Here is a 12,333-nt window from a genome sequence, read left to right on the forward strand (position 1 = left end):
TATAATAAATTGTTACGCAAAATAATCGTTTCTTAAATAGAGATAATATTTTTATTCTTTAAACACAGACAAGTTCGGATCTAAAGTGCTACGTGAGAATAGCTAGAAACAACGTCAACGTGTAACATGTCATTTGCTTGCTATAGAAGTACGGTCCAGTCTGACTTTCATTAAATTTTCGTTCAAAATGTGTAATTTGTGTCTGGTCTGAGCATAAATTCCTGCATAAAACGATTGTTAGTCATTATTATAAAGGACTGTAACCATTAATTAAATATGGTGTTGCTTAGTAATGATGAGGTGACTATGACTATCTTGTTTAATTTGTTGAAACTATTCTACATTGAATTTGCTTTAATCAACATATTCTTACTTTTTAGTTCCTCGTCGAGCTTACTAAGCTGTTCCAAAAGGCACGTGCTTCAGGATCCATAACCATGACGATGAAAAGATGTAAGTATCTACTGGTCGACTATTTTAAATGTAATGTTACATTCAAAATTTGATCTTAATTTTTTTGTTTTTCCAGATGATGGACGAACTAAACCTGAGCCGCGAGATGGATCGCCAGTAGTTAAAAACCCGGAGTACAAATGTTTAATTAGGGCACAATCTAGCAGCAAGAAAATATCTACAGTCATTGAACAAAGAGAAGTTGAAAAATTCAGTACAGCATATACAAACCTACTGAGGACGAGCGTTAACGGACTGAAACGCTTGAAAAAACCCAAGAAGAAGGTAGTGGTAACTCAGTAATGGCATCTAAGGCCATGGCAATGTGTCAAGAGACTGAAAATATAGTGCACAATGTGTTCTATGAAGTAAACTGTTGTGAGTGTTCCACCGTGGTGTCCTAAGTGTGTTGGGGGTCCATTGAACTGTGCTCTTCTCTCGGCAGAGATGGAAGAGTTGGGTCCATGCGCTAGCGACGCAGGCTCTGATCCTCCTTGACCATCGTCCAATGTCAACTTATTTATACATCTAAGTCTACATTTTCAAATAAAAATTAAAAAAATCTTTTATATTATTTGAAGTTTTTTTTACAAGGAGTTTCTTTTATATTAACACATGCCATATAAGTGTAGCCGAAAACATGGAAAAATGTGTAAGTAGCGAAAAAGCGACTGGACTGAGTGCCTGCCTGGTGGGTTGCTGGCAGTCAATGCATTAACTTCACAACTGTACTATGTTGTAAGTTACTCTGCACATGATTCCTGTGAATGGAATAATTTTAAATATCAAAACAATTATTCAAAGGTCAATAGAAAAACACCTCTTGTAGGGTAAGCTTGCATGTTTCTTGCTTTCAATAAAGTATACATACACTGATAATTATTTTGAACAAGAGTAATTAGTTAATTCCTTATTGATATTGTGTAGATTCAGGGGTGTATTTATCCTAGGGCCAATGTGGTCATGGTGTGGGGTGGCAAAATAGGGTATTTTTGGGTGGCAAATTTAACTTACCCAGTGTTCCAATCTTTAAAGTACACCTCTGTGTAGATTACCATGAACTGGTATAATTCTAAGTTATTATGAGTTAAAGCTTCTTTAATTTTAACCTCATCATCATCATCATAAAAAGAGCTGCACTCTTGTTGGTGCAAGAACAGAGGCGGCGCGCACGTTTGGCTTACCTGAGCGTGCCACCTCGGCCGAGGCACGTCTACACTGGCCGTTTTGTGCGTGAGGAAATTGGCTCGCGCGTATGCTCGCTCTGCCCACCCGCTTAGTAAAGATCCCTCAGAACCAAGGTAAAAAATATTTTATCTATTGTTATATATATTTTTAATAAATAACAAAGTTGTCATTAGTACTTTTACTGACACACACAGTAACATGGACAGTAACATGTCTGCATACTCCAGGCTATAAATTCTAAAAATAAAAAAGTCAAGGGTCAAATATTGAGGCCTATTCTGTGCTTATCATGTTTTAGTAGCTAGTGTAAGCTGAAACGCATTACGAATTTTAAAATTCTTTGAAATCGCAAAAACCTGCAGTAAACAGTAGAATGACCCAAATAATAATTTCACAAAAATAAATTTTAGAAATAAAACCATGCATTTAATTTTACGTATAATGTTATATTTTGTTAGATTTTATATTCAAATAACAATATTAACTAAAGAATTTAGAATATCACAATAAGAATGAGACCAATACAAATTATAATATACCTAAATCTAAGATTATATACTTTCATTTTGTTTAATAATATCAAGCACCAGGTGTATAGAATTTTAAATATGTTCTTTGAGCCTTGCCAATTATAACAGTTTATTTATCAAATTCATATAAAAATATGTATTATAGTAGGCTATATACAACTATTTAGGTAATTTTTAACATAACCATCTGTATCTTATTAAGCGGGTCCACACAGAGCGAGCATACGCGCGAGGCAATTTCCTCGCGCACAAAACGGCCAGTGCTGCAGTGTAGACGTGCCTCGGCCGAGAGGAAATTGCCTCGCGCGTATTCTCGCTCAATGTGGACCTGCCTATTGAAATTATCTATTTCAGACCCATGCAAAATATTAATTCATATTGACACATACACTGTTTTTCACAATTATGAAACTTTGCATTCATACATAGAGCAATAGCAACACACTATATTTATGAAACAAAAAGAGAAATTATTAATACAATTGAAGCAAGCAATACAGGGTGTAAATTTCACAAATGTCACCTGCAATAATTTACGGGGTTTTTGTTTTGATTGGTCCAATAGTAAAAGTTGCTCAGTATGACCTATGTATTAACCCCGTAAATTGTTGTAGGTTACAAAATTTACACCTGTACCTACATATATTTAACAAATGCTAAGACACTTTCACTAATACTTAATTCATTTGATTTGGTTAACAAAGAAAAATACTATAATATCATAATTCCTAATAAATATCATAATTCCTTTAATACTTACAGATAAAAAAAACTAATTGCATTTAGAAGTCAGTGCACGAGCAGGTACAGGTTGATTCATGAAAGCTGGCAAGAATTGAATTAACAAAACTTTCATATGAGTAATTGGAATCCTACCGCGAACACCGAAGTTCGCAAATTGTGGGCATCTTTCTCTTTTACTCCCATTAAGGCGTAATTAGAGTAACAGAGAAAGATGGTGTGGCAGTTGGTGAACTTGGGTTTTCGCGGTTATAGCCCTGTATCGGTACACAGTCAGAGCCACCATTTTATTTTATTGGTTAAAGTGTAACACACATAGTTATTTCATTCGCTCGTTCATTCAATTCGTGCCAGCTCTTGTGAATCGACAGGTACTACTAACTGGCTTCAAGTATTACACTTCATTTGGTTTGGATAATAGTCCTAAATAGACCTTGTTAAAATGTATCAAATCTATATTTAATTTTTAATAAAATTTGGACATTGTCATTTTATGAAATTTCCTGTCACTTCTCGAATTTATAAACAAGTACAAATACACTATCGTCTCGAGTCAAAAACCTTTTCAAAATAATATATACAGTGAATATGTTTAATTATAGCCATTGCCAAAGGTAAGCAGGTAACATTATTCTAAAACTGACTAGCTACCATCTCTAGTTATAATGACAAGTAATATAAGCATACAGTGTGATTTGAAAAGTTCGAATATTATTGTGTTGGATGGTTGGTAAACGTCAGACTATGAACATTCAAACTTGTGTTATTGTCACGTTTTTCTATAAAAGGTCTATTAAAACAGCGAGCATATACTAACAGCAACACTTAAGTGACCAATTGTGGCCCTTAATCATTTGCAATAAGGTTAAATAATTGTCAGTTACAGTATATACTTATAACTCTTTCTAATTAGCAAGTTTATGAGTGTAGCAGAACAAAACTAATCAAGTCATTCAAGCTAAGTCAAGACATTGTTACAAGTATTGCACCTTAGAGTGGCCTTGCATAAATAATGCGTCTTGTAAAAAAAAAATACAGTGTCAGCGCCTTTTATGCTTTTGTGCCTTATATTTTCGTACAATTTTATTTATTAGGCGAGTTCACACAAAAACAACTGCCTCGCGAAGTAATAGCCGCCCCTCGCCCGAGGCAAGACTTAACTGCTTCGCGCGGCATTTACTCGCGAGACAACTCGCTTTGTGTGGACCCTATTCATCATACATGCCATTCGTCTAAACATCGAGTCCTGCATTGAAGATATAGCTGCACGTTCAGTTGATGGTGGACTTGGCGGTGAGCCGCTTGAGGCAGGCGGAGCGCACCTGGTCGTGCCCGAGGCGCTCGGCCTCGTGCAGCACGCGGCGCAGCTCGTTGGTGCGCTCATGGCGCGCCGCTAGTATGTACGCGTTGCTTACGTTCCGGCAGAGTAGGTAGCATGATATCTGTGCAAAATAGAACTACATACATTTTCTTGAAAATTATTTTGCTCTAATCTGCTCAGCAGGTGCTTCGAGCCTTAGCTCGTCTTTTTGCTTTAATTGCAGATGGAGATAGAACATAGCCATTATTTGACAAAAGAAGGATCAGGACAGCTGAAAATATGTTGGTTACGAAAATTACTTGGTCTTGTCTTACGGTAGCTGTCGTACTTAAGTGCCCCTGCTTTTTAGCAGGAGTTTGTATAGTTGGGCTCATATCAGGTAAACTTTTTTATTTCACCAGCTCTACTATACCTAATGCAAGTGTTAAAAATATAAGGGTTCGAAACTAATACTTTTGACGACCGGTTTGGCCTAGTGGGTAGTGACCCTGCCTACGAAACTGATGGTCCCGGGTTCAAATCCTGGTAAGGGCATTTATTCGTGTGATGAGCATGGATATTTGTTCCTGAGTCATGGATGTTTTCTATGTATTTAAGTATTTATAAATATTTATATATATCGTTGTCTAAGTACCCTCAACACAAGCCTTATTGAACACAAGACATCTCATCTAACATACGGAATATTACATGTTCTATACCTCAAGGAAGTGTTGCCGGGTGTATATTATTTCTGGCCTATGTAAACGACCTGCCTAAAATATTGGACACAACTTGTATAATGTTCGCGGATGACGTATCTTTATTATTTAGTTGCACAAACAGCGCAGAGTGCAATGAACGACTGCAGGAAATATCGCTCACGACCCGAAACTGGCTCGACGATCATAATTTGGAAATGAATCTTAAAAAAACTAAAATAATTCAATTTAAACCGGCGCAGAAAAAATCATTACAAATGACGTTACAAATTAATAATACAACTATCGAGGAAGTTACTGAATTTAATTTATTAGGAATAAAAATTGACTCCGGCTTAAACTGGAAGTCTCATATCCAAAATGTCAAAGCAAAATTATCCAGATTTGTTTACGCCCTCAGAATCCTCAAAGTAAATACCAACTTTGAAACTGCTTTGTCAGCATATTATGCGTACGCAAATTCCTGGCTAAGATATGCAATAATACTCTGGGGGGCTAGCACGGACGCATATCAGCTCTTTGTGATGCAAAAAAAATGTATACGGATCATTACTAACACGCGGATACCAAGTAGCTGCCGTGAACTTTTTGCGCAACATAAGGTACTTACATTACCATGCATGTACATCATGGAAGCGGCAATGTTCGTTAGGAACAATGCAAATTTATTCCCATTGCAAAAAGTCACCTCGAACCGGCGAAACAAAAATCCGCTTCTCCTGCCAATTTCAAGACTTGCTATGTATAGAAATGGTCCGTACTATCGATGTGTCACCATAGTAAACAAACTACCCGAACAGTTAAAACAAGAACGCAACGATAAATCGTTTAAAAATAAACTAAAGAATCTACTAACCGAAAAGTCGTACTACACAATTGACGAGTTTTTAAATGATAATAAGTTGTTAGAATGGAACCTGTAAGGCAATATGTTACCTATCAATGATATGACCTCTTTCATCTTTTGTTATTTTATAATGTAAATAATTGTAGAAAATTGTGACACTAAATTGTTGATTGAGTTTCGGATTGGCATAAAGCATAACCATTAGTATTAACTTTGACATTGATGAATTAACCTACGTAGATATGCGTTTGTATAATAGTATAAATAACGTTGATAAGCGAATATGCACGAATTTATAAGTACTATAGTATATAAGTAGGTAATTAGGTACCTCATAAGTACTAACATTATGCGCCCTATCCGGGTGTCATGTACTGACTACATCCAACTAACATCTTCTGTAATGCACATGACTTTTAATGTTGAATAAATGAAATGAAACTTACTGTGGGACTTAGTCAATTTGTGTAATAATGTCCTATAAGTAATATTTATTTATTATTATTATTTTATTTATTTAATACTAAAAGCGCGTTTTACTACATACAATCTATGTACTAACGAAAGTGAAATGTGAGTGTTAAAATGAACCGGAGCACTGGGCACGAACATGGCGTGTTATCTTCCCAAAGAAGAAATGAGTGTACCTTAATGCTGAGGCTGGACACGTGCTGTATGAGCAGCTCGGCCTGCTCGTCGTGCAGCTGGCCGCGCGCCTCGCAGCGCGCCACCACCGCGCCCACTCCCCACTCCAGCACTTGGTCGCTCATCAGGCTGTAACACGGCAAACATTCTTACGCATCCATTACAAAAACGTTTTGTAATAGTTGGATTATCGAAGAAATGTAACCTGATTCTTACACTAGTTACACTCCAATAATAAAAAAATATAATCAATAGATATTAGGTCGGTCAACACATGCCTTGTGAACGATTTCCCCTTGAGGGAATTGTAGTTCGCTCTATGACATGCCTCGCCCGAGCCATTGCAGTCTCACGTGTGTTTGCCTCGGGCAGGGCACGTCTACACAAAATGAAGTAATGAACTGCCTCGCGAGGTAATAGCCGCGACTTGCCGGAAGCATGATTCAACTGGTTAACGCGGCAATTTCCTACTCGGTTTATGATTTTAGAACATTTTCATAATGGGGGACTCATGTTTCATAATGGCGGAGTCATGAGGATTTAGACTCAGTACAGTTAACAGAACCATTAACATTTTATTATATTTCTTCATCCTTCCCGGCTTACCTGGACGCAGTTTCCTTGGATTCCCTGATGCACTTGGCCAAAGTCTTCACTTCCATGAAGCGGTCGGTGTTCACCAGATACTTGGCTACATGTGTGTAGATGTTCATAGAGTCCAGCTTGTGCTCTGTTATTACCCTGTAAACAAATTAAAATAAACAGATAAATCAAATAGGATCGCCTGATCAAAACTGCAAATTTCCGTATCTTGTCCGTATTCGATCCGAATAACGTAAGTGGTCTAAACTCTTTCGCATCCGGGTCCCTCCTGCTCTGCACTGCTAAGTATTTGGCAAAATCTTGCTGAGTCTCTAGCGTCCTACTCCATACTATTTATACTCGATCTTAAATATAAAGTACTTACTTGAAAGATAAGTCGAATCCATCCTTAACAGACTGTCCGGTAGCCAGTATTAAAGCGACTATCCGTATCTTGTCCGTATTCGATCCGAATAACGTAAGTGGTCTAAACTCCTTCGCGTCCGGGTCCCTACTGCTCTGCACTGCTAAGTATTTGGCAAAATCTTGCTGAGACTCTAGCGTCCTACTCCATACTATTTATACTTGATCTTAAATATAAACTACTTACTTGAAAGATAAGTCGAATCCATCCTTAACAGACTGTCCGGTAGCCAGTATTAAAGCGACTATCCGTATCTTGTCCGTATTCGATCCGAATAACGTAAGTGGTCTAAACTCCTTTGCGTCCGGGTCCCTCCTGCTCTGCACTGGTATAACCTCATCTATGACGTTAAGTGGTAAACGGCCGGCCGCTTCGTTCGCTGCTAAGTATTTTGCGACTTCCATTTGACGCGATATTGTGGTCATGAGGTTGTCTATCGTCACTTTGTCTAGGTGGAAGTGGATGGATTTCGGGTCGTTTGTTCCTGGTAAAGAAGAAAAAAATAATTATAATTATTACTATGAAATAGAATACGAGCAATGGTTAAGGCTTATTGCAAGTAGAACCAAGGTAAATATTCTTGGAGGTAAAAAAGAACCGGTAAATATTGTGGATAACGCTGAAAGTTGTTTATATCGTTGTTTATTGTTGTTATACATACATACCAGCACTTACAGATACACCTTACGTGCTAATAGTGTTGTTATTAATATGTAATTGTATTTTCGTGTGATTATACACTCTAATATTATATTCTGTCAACAAATATTACAGTACAAATAATCCAAACGAAATATCGACCAATCATAATTATTTCACACTAAAAATTAAATTCACACTAACAAAAGAGGTTGGAAGGAAGGTAAGCTTAGGCTTTTGGTCTCCGGTTGGTTAGAATATACTATTAAGTAAGCCTAAGTCTCCGTTTCAAGTAGTATGCATCATAGCATCACATTACATGGATATTCAGCAAAATTTCCCATTAAGGCCCAAAGAATATAAAATTTCCTAGCTCCAACGGGCAAAATACTCGTACAATAGTACATTGTGCAACGAGGGGGGTAGGTGAAATTTTGGATACGAGGGTGGTAATTCCCGACAGCCGGAGGCTGGTGGGAATTAAAGACCCGAGTTTGCAATATTCATACCCCCGGAGTTACACACAATGTTTTTCATCACACTTGCGAAGAAAAAACTAAATTTTAAGCGAAATAATTCTTAAATACGGTGACATATCAAACATTCGTCCCCCATTTTGTAATTTCTTGGCAGGTGAGGCATCGAAGGCACAGACCTATTCGGCTTTCAGCTACGTTTGATAATTATGTAAAAATATTTTAAATGGCTGTTAAATTAATCAAATTAAATAATTTGAAACAAAAACAAAAATATTAAATTATAAACGTCAGTATTTTAAAAGTAAAACTCATTTATGCTACTTGGTTTGTATGAATAAGTGACATAATTAAATAAAAAAGCTATAACTCCCTAGGGAGTTATAACTTTTTTTTTACAATCTATAACTCTCGCGGGAGCAAAATAGGCCTTTGTCTTTCAGCATACCTACATGAAATAAAATCTTTTTCGAGCAAGTGTGATGAAATATAATATGTCCCATCTTGCGGTCACTACCATCATAAATATCATAATACTTACCGGCGCAGGCACGAATTGCGAGAGATGATGGTGCACGGAAAGTCCCACTCCGGCTATGTAATATCGTGAAGAGCGTGCTTCGTACAGGGCGCGCGTACAGCAACGCGCAGGTGGCTCACGCGCGCGCGTACAGGCCCAAGCCATATTTCATAATTCTGAGAGGATTACAATGAAGAAAGCTTTCTGTCTGACGTGACAAGCGCCGAAGATAATACTTCTAAAAGAGACATGGGCACTGTGAATCTCATCTCGCTTAGTGTGGCAGGGCACAGCACAGCGGATGTCATTCCAGATCTAGAGCAGAACCCAACTGGGGAAGTGCTTCCTTATAGAAAACCGCAGCCAAATAACACTAGACCCTAATTATTGTGTTGTGTTCCTTCCGGTGAGTAAGGTTGCCTAGGGTCGGCAACGCGCATGTGACATCTCTGGAGTTGCAGGTGTCCATAGGCTACGGTAACCGCTTGCCATCAGACGGGCAACTTGTTTGCTACCGACGTAGTATTAAAAAACTTACTGGTAGCAGGGACATTTCACGTGAAGCGGACAGGGAAAAAAAAGTGAGGTTCTGAAAATCGACCACATTCGGCCCATTTGTACTTCTAGTAGGTATGAATGTGTACGCAATATATTTTTTTTGTATAGTGTATATTTACCAAGATATAGGTTTCAAAAGAATTGTCGTTGATTGGTACTACAATTTTTCGAAAGTAATTTTTCGAATATAATAAATCTACTATAAAATATTTTACATAGCGATACATATTAAAAATATACTGTTCTTTTAGACAGTAAAAAAAAATAAAAAAAAAAAAAAAAAATGAATGGCCAAAACCGGAAGTAAACTTTTCAAACCAGAATTACAGTCACTTCGACCAATTTTTTTTTATTTTTTTTTCTTTCAAAATATAGCTTAAATGATAATGAAAGTACACTAGAAAATTTAAAATGGGATCTCTATTAGTTTAGGAGATACGTTGAATAATATACACCCGCGTCGCAAGGGGCGTCATATGTAGCGCTTGCAAGGTTGAGCAGTTTGCGCGATATTGCAACTTTATTAATATTTTATATCGTTTTAGCGTATATTTAACCTCATTTAATGATATGAAATAAGTTTTATTAATATAATATAATATAAATATAACTACATAATACAAATATAAGTTAATAATATATTATAAAGAAAAAACGTTTTTGGAGCAGTAGAAAAGTTTTATTATTTGCGAAACGTGACTAATAGCGCCATCTGTTAGTAACGTGTAGTACTTTTTTGTCTCAGATAGAGTCAAACGGTCAAACCTATCTACAAGAAAGAGATAGAAATATGACGCCTAGCGGTTTCGTAACTTAAACTTTAGTGTTGCTTTAACCGCTCAGCGACTTGTGCACGTTTTAATCTGTGACAGTTGTTATTATTAATGGCGCCGTACGGTGATCGATGTTTTAACCCATTTCACTTGGTACTTCATCGAAAATTTAAAAATTTAAGGAAAATATCTAAATGTTTAGCTCAAAAGTGGAGTTTTTCACAAGATCTTTACGTATGTGCCTCCTGCAGGAAACGACTTTTGACGAATCTCCTCCAGTAGCTAATGAAGACATTGTGCAATGCAGTCAAACATCTAGTGAACCTTCGCAAAACATTAAAGATGAACCGTTTATTCCCGAAGATAAGTTTAAACATATTTCCACCCAAACCGACACATCCATAGAAAACGATGAAATTTTAAAGCAACTAAAAGAGAAATTCAATCATCCTTCTACTTCTACTTCTATGAAGACTATGATATTAACAATAGCACCCACGTCATGGAGTGAAAATAAACTTGCAGAAGAATTTGGAACGTCCAGGCGACAAGCAAGAAAAGCAAAACAACTTGTCAATCAGTTCGGTATCTTATCCTCTCCGAACCCACGCGGTGGTCGTAAACTACCAGCCGAGACGGAGAACTTGGTTAAAGATTTTTATCTACGAGAAGACATTAGCCGCATAATGCCTGGTAAAAAAGATTTTATATCTGTTAAATTAGACGATGGAAAAAGAACGCACATACAGAAACAGCTCCTTCTCTGTAACATTGACGAACTTTATCAGAGGTTTAAAGATGAATACCCTAACATCAAGGTAGGCTTAACAAAGTTTTTTACACTAAGACCCAAACAATGTATCCTCGCAGGCGACTCCGGAACACATATGGTATGTGTTTGTACTTACCATCAAAACGTGAAATTGATGTTGAATGGAGGAGACATTGCTAATCTTACAGCTGGGTCTGCTATGCAACTTTCATCTTATAAGGATTGCCTTCGCCAGATGATGTGTCCCAATCCAACACTGACGTGTCATTTAATGACTACTAAGACACCGCCAAATAAACGCTGTAATTCTTGTCCAGGCTTAAGTGCATTTCTAGAGCATTTAAAAATACAATTTGATAAAAATCAAGTCACAGAAGTGCAGTTTGAAAAATGGGATGGCACAGACCGCTACACGATATCTACTCGACTTTTATCTTCCGATAGTTTTGTAGATGAGTTATGTGACGCTTTGGACCTTTTGAAACCTCATGCTTACATTGCAGAGCAACAGGCGGTTTATTTTAAAACTCTTAAGGAGACTATCGATGAAGGTCAAATTCTCGTACAATGTGATTTTGCAGAAAACTATAGTTTTATTGTCCAAGATGCTGCTCAATCCTTTCATTGGAATAATGCACAGGCAACGCTTCTAACGTCAGTTTTTTACTACAGAGACGGTAATGAAGTAAAACACGGAAGCATTGTTATGATTTCTGACGACCTGAAGCATGACACAGCCACCTTTTATGCTTTCCAAAAGCTACTACACAAGCATCTTTTAGAAAAATCGATAGTTGGATCAAAAATTATATACATAACTGACGGGGCTTCCCAACATTTTAAAAATAGATTTAACTTTGTGAATCTGTTTTATTACAAAGAAGATTTTAATGCAGATGCAGAGTTGCATTTTCATGCAACATCTCACGGAAAGGGGCCATGCGATGGTCTAGGGGGGAATCTGAAACGTTTAGCTGCGCGTGCAAGTTTACAGTTACCTCCAAGTAAAGCAATTATAACACCAATGCGATTATATGAATGGGCAAAATCATCTTTAAAACAAACCGCCATTTATTTCTGTTCTAAAGATGATATAGAGCGTCAGAGAATTTTTTTGGAACCCCGGTTTGCGTCTACGGTCACCATTTCAGGAACCAAAAAGT

At 37.1% G+C, this 12,333-nt stretch overlaps 2 protein-coding genes across 2 annotated transcripts in view; one reads left to right on the plus strand and one right to left on the minus strand.

Moving 5' to 3' along the window:
* Window positions 1–126: 126 nt before the first annotated feature.
* On the plus strand, window positions 127–1,027 carry LOC133528532 (signal recognition particle 14 kDa protein). Its single transcript, XM_061865930.1, has 3 exons — window positions 127–300; window positions 381–453; window positions 530–1,027. Exons 1-3 carry the CDS (start codon window positions 277–279, stop codon window positions 754–756), a joined length of 324 nt encoding a protein of 107 aa, XP_061721914.1. The 5' UTR covers window positions 127–276; the 3' UTR covers window positions 757–1,027.
* A 1,039-nt stretch (window positions 1,028–2,066) lies between these two features.
* Window positions 2,067–12,333, minus strand: part of LOC133528656 (zinc finger FYVE domain-containing protein 26 homolog) — a 29,573-nt gene continuing 19,306 nt past the window's right edge. The window contains exons 14-18 of the mRNA XM_061866111.1: window positions 10,428–10,437; window positions 7,619–7,916; window positions 7,033–7,167; window positions 6,429–6,555; window positions 2,067–4,354 (exon numbers count right to left, since the gene is read on the minus strand). Of these exons, the coding sequence (XP_061722095.1) occupies window positions 4,184–4,354; window positions 6,429–6,555; window positions 7,033–7,167; window positions 7,619–7,916; window positions 10,428–10,437 (741 nt within the window). The 3' untranslated portion in view covers window positions 2,067–4,183. The remainder of the gene's footprint in view (window positions 4,355–6,428; window positions 6,556–7,032; window positions 7,168–7,618; window positions 7,917–10,427; window positions 10,438–12,333) is intronic.

This window comes from Cydia pomonella, chromosome 19 (assembly GCF_033807575.1).
Source record: "Cydia pomonella isolate Wapato2018A chromosome 19, ilCydPomo1, whole genome shotgun sequence".
Taxonomy (NCBI): Eukaryota; Metazoa; Arthropoda; class Insecta; order Lepidoptera; family Tortricidae; genus Cydia; species Cydia pomonella.

Coding starts and splice junctions, on each gene's coding strand:
- LOC133528532 (XM_061865930.1), top strand. CDS start 277: ATGGTGTTGCTTAGTAATGATGAG. Junction 301..380: donor TGTTGCTTAGTAATGATGAG/GTGACTATGACT, acceptor CTTACTTTTTAG/TTCCTCGTCGAGCTTACTAA. Junction 454..529: donor AACCATGACGATGAAAAGAT/GTAAGTATCTAC, acceptor TTGTTTTTCCAG/ATGATGGACGAACTAAACCT.